Source organism: Indicator indicator, chromosome 1 (assembly GCF_027791375.1).
Source record: "Indicator indicator isolate 239-I01 chromosome 1, UM_Iind_1.1, whole genome shotgun sequence".
Taxonomy (NCBI): domain Eukaryota; kingdom Metazoa; phylum Chordata; class Aves; order Piciformes; family Indicatoridae; genus Indicator; species Indicator indicator.
Window position 1 is genome coordinate 19115359 of NC_072010.1, and position 14336 is coordinate 19129694.

Genomic DNA, 14336 nt, shown 5'->3' on the forward strand with positions numbered 1-14336 from the left:
ACACAATTTAGTAAGATTTAGGGTTTCTTAAGAGATAGTCTATGTTTCAGTCTTGTTTAAAAGCAGATATTCCATTTAAGTTGCTAAACTGTTTCAGACTGCATATAAAGAGCAAGCACTAATAATTAAATGTACTTTTCTACACTTTTCAGTAAGTTTTTAGCAGTGATAAAAGTAATCTGAGACTATTTGCGAAACCAAACTTGCAATACATTGGCAGAACATCAACTATGTTGTTCATTTCTCTTTTGTCAGGTATGTCAGCAAAAACTTACCAGTTTTAAAACTCTAAATCATTTCAGTGCATGCAATTACAATCTAAACTTCTCTGAATAGGTAGTGTCTCCAAAACAATGCCAAATACTTTCCTCTTTTGTATCAAATAATTTCTAGACCACCACCTTTCTCTACCTTTTTTGTTTCTCTTAACTTGCGCATTGCACTTTTCTCCCCATAAGTAGTGAAAATACAGATCCACCTTGGGACAAAAAACAGCTATTGGGAAGAAAAACATGGGAGATGTCTTATTTCCTGTTTATTCCTTTTTAGCAGTCTTTGTCACTAATTAATAGTGCATGAGTAAGATGTACAGTCCCAAAGAAAAAGAAATTTTACATTACAGAAGCCTTCTTCCTTCGGATCCCTACCTCCCATGTTTATTGCTCCACGAGGACCCATATCACCCATTCTCATTTCCTGTTCTCTCTGAAAGTAAACATAGTTTTCATGGTCAACCTGTCAGTCTTAGAACTTAAAGCATTCCCATTTACTCCACGAAAACACAAAACTTTCATGTTGCAGAAGTTTCCATTGACTGCAAAAATGTACAAGGAAGAAAATTAACTATACTCTCCCTGATTTAATAAAATCAAGTGGAATAATAAGTTTAATACAGCAATGCTATGTATTTTTGCATAATGCTCATTAAATATCCCAAGTTTATTAGATGGAGCAATCTAAAATTCACAAATAGTTACGTGATCAACTGCAAATTAATCCATCTTCACATTTTTCTTTAGTAAGTGTAATTACACTTTAACTGTAAATAAAGAGGGTCTTATTATAGCATTGTATAAAGGCCGTGGTTCAGTAATACAGTTTTTTTTTTTTGGCTTCACAAGTCAAAACAATGCTTGACCGAAAACGAGACTCTGATGTGTTATATTATGGTTATATAAACTGAATCTGCCAGTTCATCTTTCTTCAAATAAGTTTTGACTTAACTTGGTGCTGGCATATTTTTTGCTATAACATGCTATTGAAATGTCACTTCAGATACTGACCAGCCTTTTGAAGTCAGTGTTTATTGAAGTGCAGCATCACCATCAGCTATGTAACATTGCATTTATACTACACAGACACATAACTTGCCAAATCGATTCAGATTCAATTGATTAGTAACCTACAGCAAAAGAATTCTGACATCACTGATCATGAACCACAGCCTGCTGTGAAACAATACTCAAAAGACAGTACCCAGAGTGGCAAAATCATCACTTAGGGAAAAACAAAGTACATCTATCACAGGTAATTCCAAGGGATTTTAGTATAACTGCTTATATCAAATCTACAAAATAGAAACAAACTCACATTTCAAAATGAAAAATAATTACTTACACCAAAATGTATTTGTCAAAAAATTTCTGCAAAAGTTTGTGTACATTCCACTCCTGCACAAACACATGCTGAGAATAAGCATATGCAAAACTATTACCTGAGAATTACTCTACTTATTATTAAAGAGTATTAAAGTTCAGATGCATCTTGAAAACAATCCCATATGCTTGGCAACTGAATCAGCATTGCTAAAATAATCTTTAAACTGAAATACTAGTAAAATCAAAATACATTCACAGCATTTTTGTGGTTTCAAAGAAGACTTCTGTCTTTACACAATTAAAGCAGCAGACACCAATATCTAACTGAACCGAATCAATAGTTTTGTAAAAATATCCTGGTATGGGAAATTATCTTAAGACACACAACAAAATGCTCTCAGGTCTGCATCTTCATGTCTAATAATCTGTATTAACCCAGAAAATGTATTTTAAAAGATTATACACCATTTGCAGAAGCATAGAGCTTAGTGTAGAGGTAAAGTAAGGCCTTGTAATTAGAACACACAGGCAGGTTTAAGTCTAGCCAAGGCCACTGAACACTAGGAAAGACCTCTTCTGACTCTAGAACCCACATTAAAACTTCATAACAGAACATTCAACTACTTTGTTAGGCCTTTTACAGCAATGTTAAGTGACATTTGCAGTAAAATCTGCATCCATATTAGGGTCAATCATACCCAGAAATCTATACCAATGAGTTAGTCACAAAATCAGCATACAACCTTGTTGATACTAGCCTACATTTGCATCTCAGTCTTGATACAAAGAAGAAGGAAAATTGGTGTCATCAACCCTAATGTTAATCCCCAGCCCAACAAGGTAGGAAAACACCGCAACTATCAATTACATTAACCAGACCCAAGGCACACATGTATGCATATGTACATGTGTGAAAACAGGACACATCAAAGAGCTGCAAGATACTCTGTAGTTACAAGGGAAAACACCAGATTTTGAATTACTGCACCTAACTTACTTGATACACCCATCAATTGAAAGTTGGTGGGAGGTTTTTAAATGTGAAATGTGCAGGGCCAAGTACAATAGCAGCTAGGTAAGGATACAGCTATAAAGCTGTACTAATTACTAGAACTTAACTAAATTTTCTTTGCAAAGGATTGAAGCATTTTACAAACTTTTTTTTCCAAGCACACTACAGTTCCTCCTAGCAAGAAGCCACTTTTCTCAGCTTGAAATGCTGCCACACTTCAGTTAAGTACAACAAAAGACATAGGTAGAATCTGTAATTTTTTTTCCAGTCTACTCTTCCATTTGTAACAAAAGTAATGGAGCAATTGTTTGCCGTTTTGTAGCTCTAACTTAATGTTTCATTATTATCATATAAAAAACATTTCAGCTGTAGGTTCAAGATCCATAAATATGCCTTTTTATCTCTGCTGCCTCTTAATTTATCAATGTGCCTGGAAGAATACTTTATGTTCACAACTTGTCATGTTCTTGTGAATTTTCAGTACACAGAAATTCTTCTATACCATTAATAAGGAATAAACACATTTCAGATAAATCTCCTGTCAAAGAAAATACTCCAAGCATTAACTGACAACATATAGCATTAATGTATTTGAATATTTTACATATTAATAATAATTTTTTAAAAATCTACTTGGATGATTAGTGAAAACTTGCATTTGCATGAGTCCAGATAAAAATCCCACAAAAATCATATCCAGATTGCTATACACTCTGTGAGCATAAACAAGTTACTGCAGTTAATATAGGTCAACTATTCCATGCGTTTTGCCCAAAATGCAACAGACAAAGGAATACCAACAGGCAGCAATGACACAGTAGCCCAAGGAGTGCTGTCTGATATTCCAGCCCACCTGAGGGCTTTGTTCTTGGACATTCAGGCACTTTGCTGAACATAACAGTGATAGGGTTATCTTCACAGAGCTTCTTCGCCTCACTATGTGATTGCCCATTCTTCTGTTGAGAAGCAATCTGCTTTAGTCCCTTCTCTGCAGCCACCCATCACTACCCATAAAATAAGAGTCAACTGAGCAGCAACGGAGGGCTAAACTTTTACTAAAGAAACATGTGAGATGACTAAGAACCTCTGAAGTCACCAGGTCCTTGAGAAAGCAATTTATACTGCAAAAGACCAAGAAAACTGAATGATACACCTTACACGGAAGAAAGGAAGCTGTAAGACAAAGAATGGTAATAAAGTGTAATTTAACCTTTGGGATGGTAAACAAAAACAGCAAAAAAACCACAAAACAAAGGGAAGCAAACAAGGGACAGCATCCTACTGTAAAAGCGTAATAGTTTACACAACTTGAAAGCTCTCCAAATTACTTCTGTTGAAGGATTCTTGTAAAAGACTTCAGGGCTCACTGATGAAACCAACCCTCAACACATCTGATTCATCTGAAAAAATCTGCTTTTAGAAAAATTGCTATAATGGCAACTAGAGCATTTTACTTACTAATATGTTTTTAAATGCCTGTATCTAAGATCATTTCCTCACAACTCATTTTAATGTCAGCTGGAAAAGCAGATCTACACAAAAATGAGTACACTGGTTTTCAAATTACACATATACCGTACATTCAATACAGCATCGACCTTCCCGTTTTCACAGGTATCACAAAAATTCTTGAGGATGAGGTGTATCACATGCAGTGTTCTTACACCTCAGTCAGCACTGATATCAGTAGTCTAAGTATGCAGAGATTTGCCAAGATGACTCTTCCAGGTTTTTTAAAACACATTAGGGTATTTTTAAAATTTACTCTGTAAAACCATGAAACTAACTGTTTTGAAAATACACCTCAGAACTGATACATGCAATGCAATTCCCTACTCACACTGAGAACCAAAATGTAGGGAGTCATAAAACCTGGGGGTTTTTAACTGACAAACCAGTATTTCATTTTCTGCCCCAGAAACAGGCCTTGCAATTACAACAATCCCTCCAGAAAATTAAAATTCCAAATAATATACTCATGGCAATAGTCACAGTAACAAAACTGTCAAAAAACATGTAATAATGAATTAATATTACAATTTTAATATTCTCATACATATGGCACCAAGTACCAAGAAATAATAAGGTGACAGATCATAAAGTTTCCCTCAATTCTTTGTGGCCAGTTAATGCACTTCCTAATCAACAGAGGATTATTCACTCACCTTTATTCAGATAAGAATGGTGACCAAAATAATGCTAAGACACATCAAAACATTCCTTATTAAAAGAAAAGGAACACCTACCCCATTAACTTAAAATGTGCACATTAAAATCAGTAACCTAATTAGCATTTTATCTAGGTTGCAATCTTACACACAGCCTAGATTGTTTACACATGTAGATCAAAATATAATTCAGTGTGCTGTTAATTCCCACTTGTTTTCATTAATATGGAAACCGAATTCTGTCCTCTGGCAGACTGTCAAAATAGGAATGACATTTCTGTACCTTTTACTAGAATTTATTGCTCCTTTCTAGAGTGCTTTATTCCATGAAGTTCTTTCTAGAAAGAACAAAATTATTTCCAAAGCCTCTCCAGGAGGCATAAGACCCTTAAACCTTACACAAAACTGTAATTTAAACCTTACACAAAACTGTAATTTAAACCTTACACAAAACTGTAATTTACTGAAAGATGTATTTTAAAAAGATAAATCATGTAAGTAGTTGAAGTTGCTAGCTTAGTAATCAAAACCAGAATTTGGGGGTTAGTTTTGACTGTACCTGATTTGTCTTTTTTCTTAAGCTTCCAGCAAGAATAATAAAAGCCTTGTCCTCAGCTGACTTTGTCAGTTCTTTCTTTAGTTTATCCATCAGTTAAGATTTCTATGTAAGATCCAAAAATTAAAATATCCCTGGATAGTAATTTTAAATTAAGAATACTGATCTTTCAAAATACAGGATTTTTGTGTGTTACTGAGCACTGCAACCTAAACCCAGAGCTAACTCCTCCTTTGAGTTTGGTGTTATACTAGAGATCTTTTCCAGCCTCAACTATTCAAGAATGCTATGGAGTGAACGTTAGCTCCCATCCAAACGAGTTTGAGGGGGAAAAAAAAAAAAGTAAGCTCACACACAAAGCAAATACATTAAATTGAAGTCAATGTAACTATAAAAGTTTTTGCTGCTTGGTGAATCAAGTCATGAACAGAGCTGGAGATGGCTCACCAGGTTACACCATTAAAAAGCTCTAAACATGAAAGACCTATCACATCTCTGCATGCAATATACATAGATCTATGTATTCCAGTAAATGCTCTACTTTGGAAAAAGACATTCCCAATGGTAACAACAATGGCATGTTAATAATGTCATAGAATGGTAGGGGTTGAAAGGGACCTCCAGTGAGCCTAATCACCCTGCCAAAGCAGGATCATCAAGTGCAGCTCACACAGGAATGCATTCAGATGGGTCTTTAAAGTCTCCAGAAGAGGAAACTCCACCAACCTCTCTGGGCAGCCTGCTCCAGTGCTCTTGTCACCCTTACAGGAAAGGAGTTTTTCCTCACATTGAGGTGGAACTTCCTGTGTTCCAATTAGTGTCCGCTGCCTCTTGTCCTATCACAGGACACCACTGAAAAGTTACTAGCATCTTCTTGACACTCACCCTTCAGATATTTATGAAACTAGTAAGATCTCTTAGTCTTCTGTTTTCCAGACCAAACAGCTCCAGGTCTCTCAGCCTTTCCTCATAAGACAGATGTTCCAATCCCTTAATCATTCTTGTAGCACTCTATTAGACCACTCTCTAGTATGTCCCTGTCCCCCTTGAACTCTTGTTCCTCTTGTCCCCCAGAACAAGACAATACTCCCGATGTGGTCTCACCAGGGCAGAATAAAGGGGAAGGAGAACCTCCCTTGCCCTGCTGGCCACGCTCAATACTCCCCAGGATACCACTGGCCTTCTTGGCTGTAAGAGCACATGGCTCTCCCATGGATAACTTCAAGGTTCCTTATCTATGGAGCTGCTTTTCAGCAGATCAACCCCTAATCTGTAGTAGTATTCTCAAGAAACTGCTACAAGTAATCTTTTTCTTAAAACTAGTTTCAACATAACTTGCAGCATTTTAAGTTCTCTCTCAAAAAATTAATATACCTGCTGTTCTTGCATTTTGGCCATGAAAAACTGTAACTCACACTTTCCAAATATGACTGTTGTTTACAAGACAGCAGTCTACACATCTTTCTTTCCATTCTAATGCAGAAAAACCATTATATTATCCACCAGATTGTAGTTACATTTCAAGTGTCCTTTTGATTTTTTTTTTCCTAGATCAAAAATGTTCTAGTTAATTCAACCTCTAGAAAACCAAACCCATAACATCCTGTAGAAGAGTATATACTTAGAGAAAGAAAGAGTGGGTCTAAAAAGAAAAAAAAAAAAATCTATTTTCTTGTTATAAAACTCGTACGAAAACATCACCACAAAAGAAATTCAATTTTTCACAACGCTGACTCCTAAACATTTCTGATACTCACGAACCTCAACTGGGCACACTGGGCTTTTTCCAGCCCTGATATATGTTCCAGCCACTACTTTAAAATGAGCAAGGGGAAAAATAAAACCTTGTAGAAACACGCAGATGGAAAAAGTCAAGATTTGGTGGTTGTACTTTGAAGAAAAAGCCAAATGAAATTGTTTAATACATTAAGGTAAAAAACCTCTCTGCAATAGAGTCAGTCCCAGTAAACTGTTAAAATACTATCCAAAATCAGTTAAAAATTTATGTTTGAGCTAGAAAGCAATCTAGATGAGGAAACAGTCCAAAATACTTGTAACAGCTACACAATGGAGATGTTTCCTCAACACTGTTATGAGAAACAAAGTAACCACTGCTCTGGACTACAGGAATAAGGCAAACGAACTACGAAAGACAAATTAAATTTAAAATCATGTAAAAATGTATGAGTAATAATTACTGGCTTTCACCTTGGAAGAAATTAACAAAACAGTATTTACTGCCTGAACTAGGAAAGGTAGGAACATAAATATTCAGGAAAAGACATTTTATCAGACACCGATTCACATGCAGGAATATTTGCCCACCTGTAATAGTAAGAACTGACCATTACCACAACGGAAGTTGTCTACACGCCAGCAGAGATTTTTCTAAATGTCTTCACCTACTGACCTTAGATATCACATCTGATAAGTGCCAATAACTTGAATTACAACGTGAATAAATATTTTTATTTTTAAACCTTACACCCTATTTAAAGACTTATGACATAAGCTACTGTGGTTTTGTTTTACACAGAACTCATACTTTCAGAATGTTATTAGATGGCAAACCCAAACAAATTACAACCTGAACTGTTAATAAAAATAGTCTAAAACAAGTGATGATTTACTCTGTTGACTATGGAACTTTGCTCCACATTGAGATACCTGTCTTTTCTGCTTCATTATTTTGACTTGTAGTTACTTCCCTCCTCATCTGAATTTTAATACTGCATTAAAAACACAGCATTAATATAAAATTATTTCTGAGGATTTTCCCCCACCTCTCTTACTTCCTTTTGCTACCAAAGTAAAACACTGTATATACATCTATGGATTAAGACTGACTAAAAGGGCTTCTGATTGTTATTCAGTGGCCAGAAGGTAAAATCTGGCCCCAAACAAACTGCATATAAACTGCAGCTAGGGATAAAATACAAGTATTTTTCAATCATCTGTATGTCATCTGTTTAGGTAAAGGGACACCCTGCCAGGTATGTCCCTTCACTGTCTATGGCTCTATAGCTAACCACTCTCTAAGGGCACAGCTGCAAAGACTTCCCCTCCCCCTCACCGCCCCTCTCTCCTTGAAACACCATGGCTCTTGATCATTTGAGAGCAAACAAGAACACATGCATTTTGTCAGTAGTTCCATTTCATCTTCTGCTTCTCAAATATTTTAAGCTATTCAGCATTAAGATGATTTTCCAGAAGACAAAGATGTTTAGATAATGTAACTGCATTAATGGATCTAGAAATCCTTTAAGAGAAAAAATTGTATGTTAACTCTCACTAGAAACTTTCTTATTACAACATTCTGTCAATTAATTTAGTTCCATCATAGTTAAGAGACACTTCAGATCCATGCATTCAATATATATAAAACCACTTCTCACATTTCTATTAGCTTCACTTTTTGAGTGACAGTAATGAAATTAAAAGCTAACATTACATACAGTTCAACAGCTGAACACAATGCAAATATTTTTTAATTTGCTATTAAAGGTACTTACCTGCAAAACTACTTTCTGGAAGCAGTATCCACCACATCAAGTTCAAAATTGATACATGTAATATATTAAATTTACAAAATACTCACATCTTCAGAAGCATATTAGAGAGTTTTATGCTGCAGCTTAACGTTTTTCTGGTTTTGTATCAGCTAAAGAATGTCAAAAGAATAGGTTAAATATCAAAACAGACATTCACAGGAGCATGGAGAATTCCTTTCTTTCAGAAAGGTTGTAAATGATTCAACATGAATTCCACAATTCACATAGATGGGTGTGGAGATAAAGGGCTGTCTAAGTGGTTCAAAAGTCTGTGCTAACCGTACCATCATGCAAAAATACACTAAAACACAACTGAAAATTGAGTGTTATAAAACAACGCACTTTAGATCACCAAAATTTTAAGTTTTCCTTGCACAGGAAGCAAGTATTAAAACAGAGTGAACACTGGACTGATTCAAAACAAGAATTTTCGTCAAGTGCAAGATCAAGGATGGGGACGAAATGAAAGTCATCAGTATTTACTAAGAAAAACTAACCAGCCAAGAATATCCTTTGCCATGTAAAAGCTAGCTACTTCTCAACTGGAATATCAAACATAACAATACAAAATCAACACTTTACAAGCAGCACTAGTTATAGCCACAGTACACTAAACATAACTCTGCCAGACAATTGTATTGATTTTTTTCTCCCAGGTAGGTATTACACATGCTAACTAAACTGTAACAAAAGTCTAATTGTAATTACTATTCCATAACTGCACTGAGTTACCAAGTAATTAGAATAAGCAAGTATTTCTGAAAAGAAGCTGAAAGCCAGTTTTTTCACTGCTACAAACTTCTAAAAAAACAAGTGCAGTATTTTACACATATTATGAATGTTGTTTCCATTCAGAGCAGTCCAGTGTCTACGATTTCCCCAACAAATTTCTGGCCTGTCCACACATACAGTATTTGAACATATAAAACATAAACAAAGCATCAGTGAAACTTCTTGGCATGAATCTCAACTCCCATCATTTTCCAGCTAGTACTTTTACACAACCTGGATGCTATTTATTGTGAAACAAGAGCAAAATGAGGCAGACTTAAATGAATCAAGATGTTTAACATTTGCTTAAGCAGTAATCAGACTGAGGAAAACAATACACAACATTACAGGCAATTCAAGTAGTTTGACAGAAAGTTTAACAAACTGGTCATCTGAACATATCCAAATGGACTAAGAAAATCTGCTTTCAACTTAAATCCCCTGACCCAAGTCTGCACACTCTTAAGCTGCAGTGTCTGCTTTCATTGAAAGACCTCTAACAAGAAAAAAAAGAGTGTTTTTATGTACTACAGATCCAAAGGTCAGAATCATGTCAGGTACGCAACAAGCATCACAATGATTACAGGCAAAAAGGAATAGTTGGTTCTCTAGGTAGGAGCATAAGAACATGTAAGTTCCTCTCTACAGAAATGAATGTTTAATAGAAAGGACAGGTGGGAATGCACAAAGACTTCCTAAGTAAATAATTTTTATAAGTACTATAAAACTCAACACTATGTATGGGAGAGAAACAAAGCCTGAAGAACCAAATTTACAGTATCTTCATTGGATCTTTCATATTAATGTATTTAGAAAAGAAACTGAGAAACTTACCAGCTAACCTGGCCACAAGATGCCACTAGTAATACTAGTAAAAGCACTGTGCTTTATGTCATGCAGAAAACAAAACCAATACAAACACTCCATCATACACAATGATAAGCCTAAATTAGTAACCCATTAGCCAAGGTAGGAAATTGTAGTGGGGACACGCATTTCAGCAGAACCAGGTAGTGACAGGACAAGGCATAATGGTTTTAAACCATTGCCAAGAAGGTGGATTCAGACTAGACAAAAACTTTTAGGATGAGATTGGTAAAACACTGGAACAGGGTGTCCAGAGCTGACAGATGCCCCGTCCCTGGAAACATTCATGGTCAAGTTGGAGGAGGCTCTGAGCAACCTATTCTAGTTGAAAATGTTCCTGCCCACTGAAGAGCAGTTAGACTAGGTGACCTTAGAAGGTCCCTTCCAACCCAAACCATTCTATGCTTCTAGGATGTTTAGGAAAAACATCTTGAACTTGTACATCATATTAATTATTTAAATGTTCATTTCCATTAATCATGATATCAAATTCTCCATCCACCCATACAATTAACATAACAGCTCTACAGAAACTCTTCTTGACTTTTTTTCTCCAAACCACACTACTTATTAAAAATGCTAATTCATCTAAAAAGAACACCTCATCTATGGAAAATTAAAGTAGAACCTACAGAGAGGCATGATGAAAGATAGAAACGTCTTTTAAATTCCACATTCCTCATGGAAGATTCAGTAATCTAAACCAAGCATTAACTCCGACAAGACAAACCAACAAGACACCTACAAAACAGAAAGGAGGCTTGTGAAATATTCATAATAAAACCCCTAAATATTTTAATTAAAAAATAGCATTTAGCTTGGTATCAAAAGACAGACAATCTCATTAAGACAAATTAATTTCTGTGTCTCAGTTGATTGCATTGCCACTATTGAAATTTTGCACTTCATGAGAGCTACTACAGCAAAACATTAGAAGCTAAGCAAAAGGTCAGAAGTTTACTGCTCACACCACAAAACACAATCAAACCAAACCCAAACATACTCAGAAGGCATCTGGAATATTAATATTCATTAAATATGCCTTCCTAAAGAGAGAAACCAGGTCTATAAGTAAATTTTCCTCACATGAGGCAACAGATCCATTAACAGGTTTCTTCAGTTTGAAAAAATACTATTTCTGCAGAAATTTCATTTATTGTTTCTTGAGTGTTATACCCTTTATTTAAACAGAGACCCTCTGGAAAAAAGACAAACTTCTCTAAGCAGAGGAACTTATTTTGGCAGGAAGTCTTAAGACTACCAATTAAGATCAAGATCTAGACAGGTGGATGAGTACAAAATAGGTACCAAGCAGAAAAACTGAAATTGAAAGATAGTCTCTTCTTAGTCTGGGTAAATACATGTACAAACTCCAAGTCAAGCTTAATTCCAGAAGCTGAGGAAGGAAAAAGAAATTATAATTAAGGCAAAAACATTAGCTTCTTAAAAATATACAGGACACACGAACAAACAATTTTTCTAAATGATTTATAAAAGCTTCATTCTAATTTGCCAGAAGATGAAAAACCAAAAAATTCAGTATGTGAGGAAGCTATGTAAGTATATTTTTTTAAATTGTGAAGCAGCAACAATTTTCAGAAATTATACAAAAAAAAATAGAATTTACTTATTAAATCTGCTTTACTGGATTTTTTCATTCTTATCTATAAAAATAATATGAGAACCTAAATATGCAACTGGAGTATTCTGCAAACAAGCATACCAGATGCTTTTATGTCTTGCCATTAATAATTGAACATATGTCACCTGCTAAATGTGAGGCCTTATGAAGCCCTAAGGCTGACAAAAACTGATGACATTTGGCCAATGTGTTAGAATACATCCGAAATGTATTATTTTAGTTTCTTATTTGCCAGCCTTATTGAAAGTCAATTAAGTTTAAACATGGACAATTAAGTTTAAACAAAGCACATGGACAAAATATCCTTATCAACTACTGTGGAAGAAAAACCTGGAAATGCTTACATGCAGTACCACAACACTTAAATTCATACTGAGTGTTTATGCACATTTCACAGCTCACTAAAGGCATAAAAATGAACTTAGGATTGGTCACTTGCTCTGTCTAAAAGTTGAGTATGAAGTAAATAGTACTGTGTTCTAAAGCACTTTGTGCAAATATTAGAAGACGATGGCACAGTCTCCTAAATATCTGTAATGTAACACAAGGAAAATGTATCACATTACCCTAAATAGCCAGTTTACACATACCAGACTATAAAGTTAGAAAATAAATGGTAATGTTTATTTGCTTCACTACTGAAAAATTACCTTAAGTAGCATCCTTGATATACAAACAAACAACCTATGAAGTCAATTACAAACCATCCTAAAACAGTAATGAAACAAATACTTAGAAGTACCTTATTCCACAAACAGCTTTTGCTTTTGTATACAAATCAGTAACATGCTACAAAGATGGCTGCAATTCCGCATTTTTATGCAATGCGTTCTCATACTGAAACTAGGTATGACAGTTAAAATAGTTTATTATCATGATGTAGTTAAGGATAATTGACTTAGGTCCTGAAAATAATACAAAGTGAGTATTTTAAGGCCTCTTAAAAAGTTGATATTCTTACCTAAAGACCAAATTTATTATCTAAACCACCAGGGGACAGAAGAAATGCAATACTTAAGTATCTGTCCACTGACAGTTAACACTGCAATCTGCCAAAAGAAAAACACTTTTGTGCTACCTAAAACTAAGGCCACTCACAAAAATACAAACTGCGTATTTATAAACTGCTCGATCAGAGGCCTAGCCTATGTTGCTTTATACATACGCTTCGGTAAAACTACTGTCAAGAAAGCAGCAATGTTTTGTCATGTTGGATTTTTTTTAGTTTTATATTTAATGATCCTGCTTTTCTCCACAACAGTTCTACCTTAAAAGGCTTTTAAGGTGTCAAACACAAACTATTTCTGACAGAAGTATATATTCTATATTGCAATAAGGAAATAATTAATCTTTCCCAACCAAGATCTACAAAAGAGTTTTTAAAAAGCAGTTTAGCTTTAACAGTTTAAGAAACAGACTTCATTCATAAAACTTCACCACAGCTTTGTTAAGTATATTTGGCTGTCAAGATAAAATAATCAAAACTAATTATTAGTACAAAACAATTTTTTAAAATATCCTTGGGAAATGTTAGTAATTTACTTATTGCAAATCTGACTTAGCTTATTTCTGAATAAGGCAGGAAACAGCTCTGCATTCAATGGAAATTCAAAATTCTTATGTAACTGGCACTTTCAAGATTAATAGAATCAGAATTGGGGGTGAAGAGGAAGCAGTGCTATTCACTTAAGAGCCAAGAAGAGCAAAAAAACTCTTCCTGTGTTATAGATGTCCAAGGAAATCTGATAGTCATTTCAGAAATGTCCACTAAACTCGCAACCAAATGTAGAAGTGAGGGTTAACATACCTCAGCAGGTTCAAAATAAAGAAACAGGAAGTTACAATTATAAACCGCTCCAATGAAGGACAAAACTCTCAGAAAGAAGAGCACATGGGGCTTTTTTTTTCTTCCAAATGAAGTTTCTGACATTCTTGAAGCTATGAGCTTTGTTGTTGTTTGGGATATGCTTTGATGATTCACTTGCTCTCATCTGTCTGACAACTTTTGCTCCAAGTCCACTACAATCTGCTGTTGAGGCAGTCTCCTCTATTTAGCAGGTGCCCCTTTATGCTGATACTTACACAATATACTTCAGCAGCAGTGCTTCCATGCAAGAAAAATTTAAGGAGAGCAGAACAGTATCTAAAAGTAATTGAAAAAGACTAGGAGA

General features: G+C 35.0%; 1 protein-coding gene across 1 annotated transcript in view; it reads right to left on the bottom strand.

Annotated features, from left to right (window-relative positions):
* The window catches only part of PSPC1 (paraspeckle component 1), a 37692-nt gene that overhangs the window by 6972 nt on the left and 16384 nt on the right, over window positions 1–14336 (bottom strand). Inside the window, exon 7 of the mRNA XM_054382860.1 lies at window positions 648–705. Within this exon, the coding sequence (XP_054238835.1) occupies window positions 648–705 (58 nt within the window). The remainder of the gene's footprint in view (window positions 1–647; window positions 706–14336) is intronic.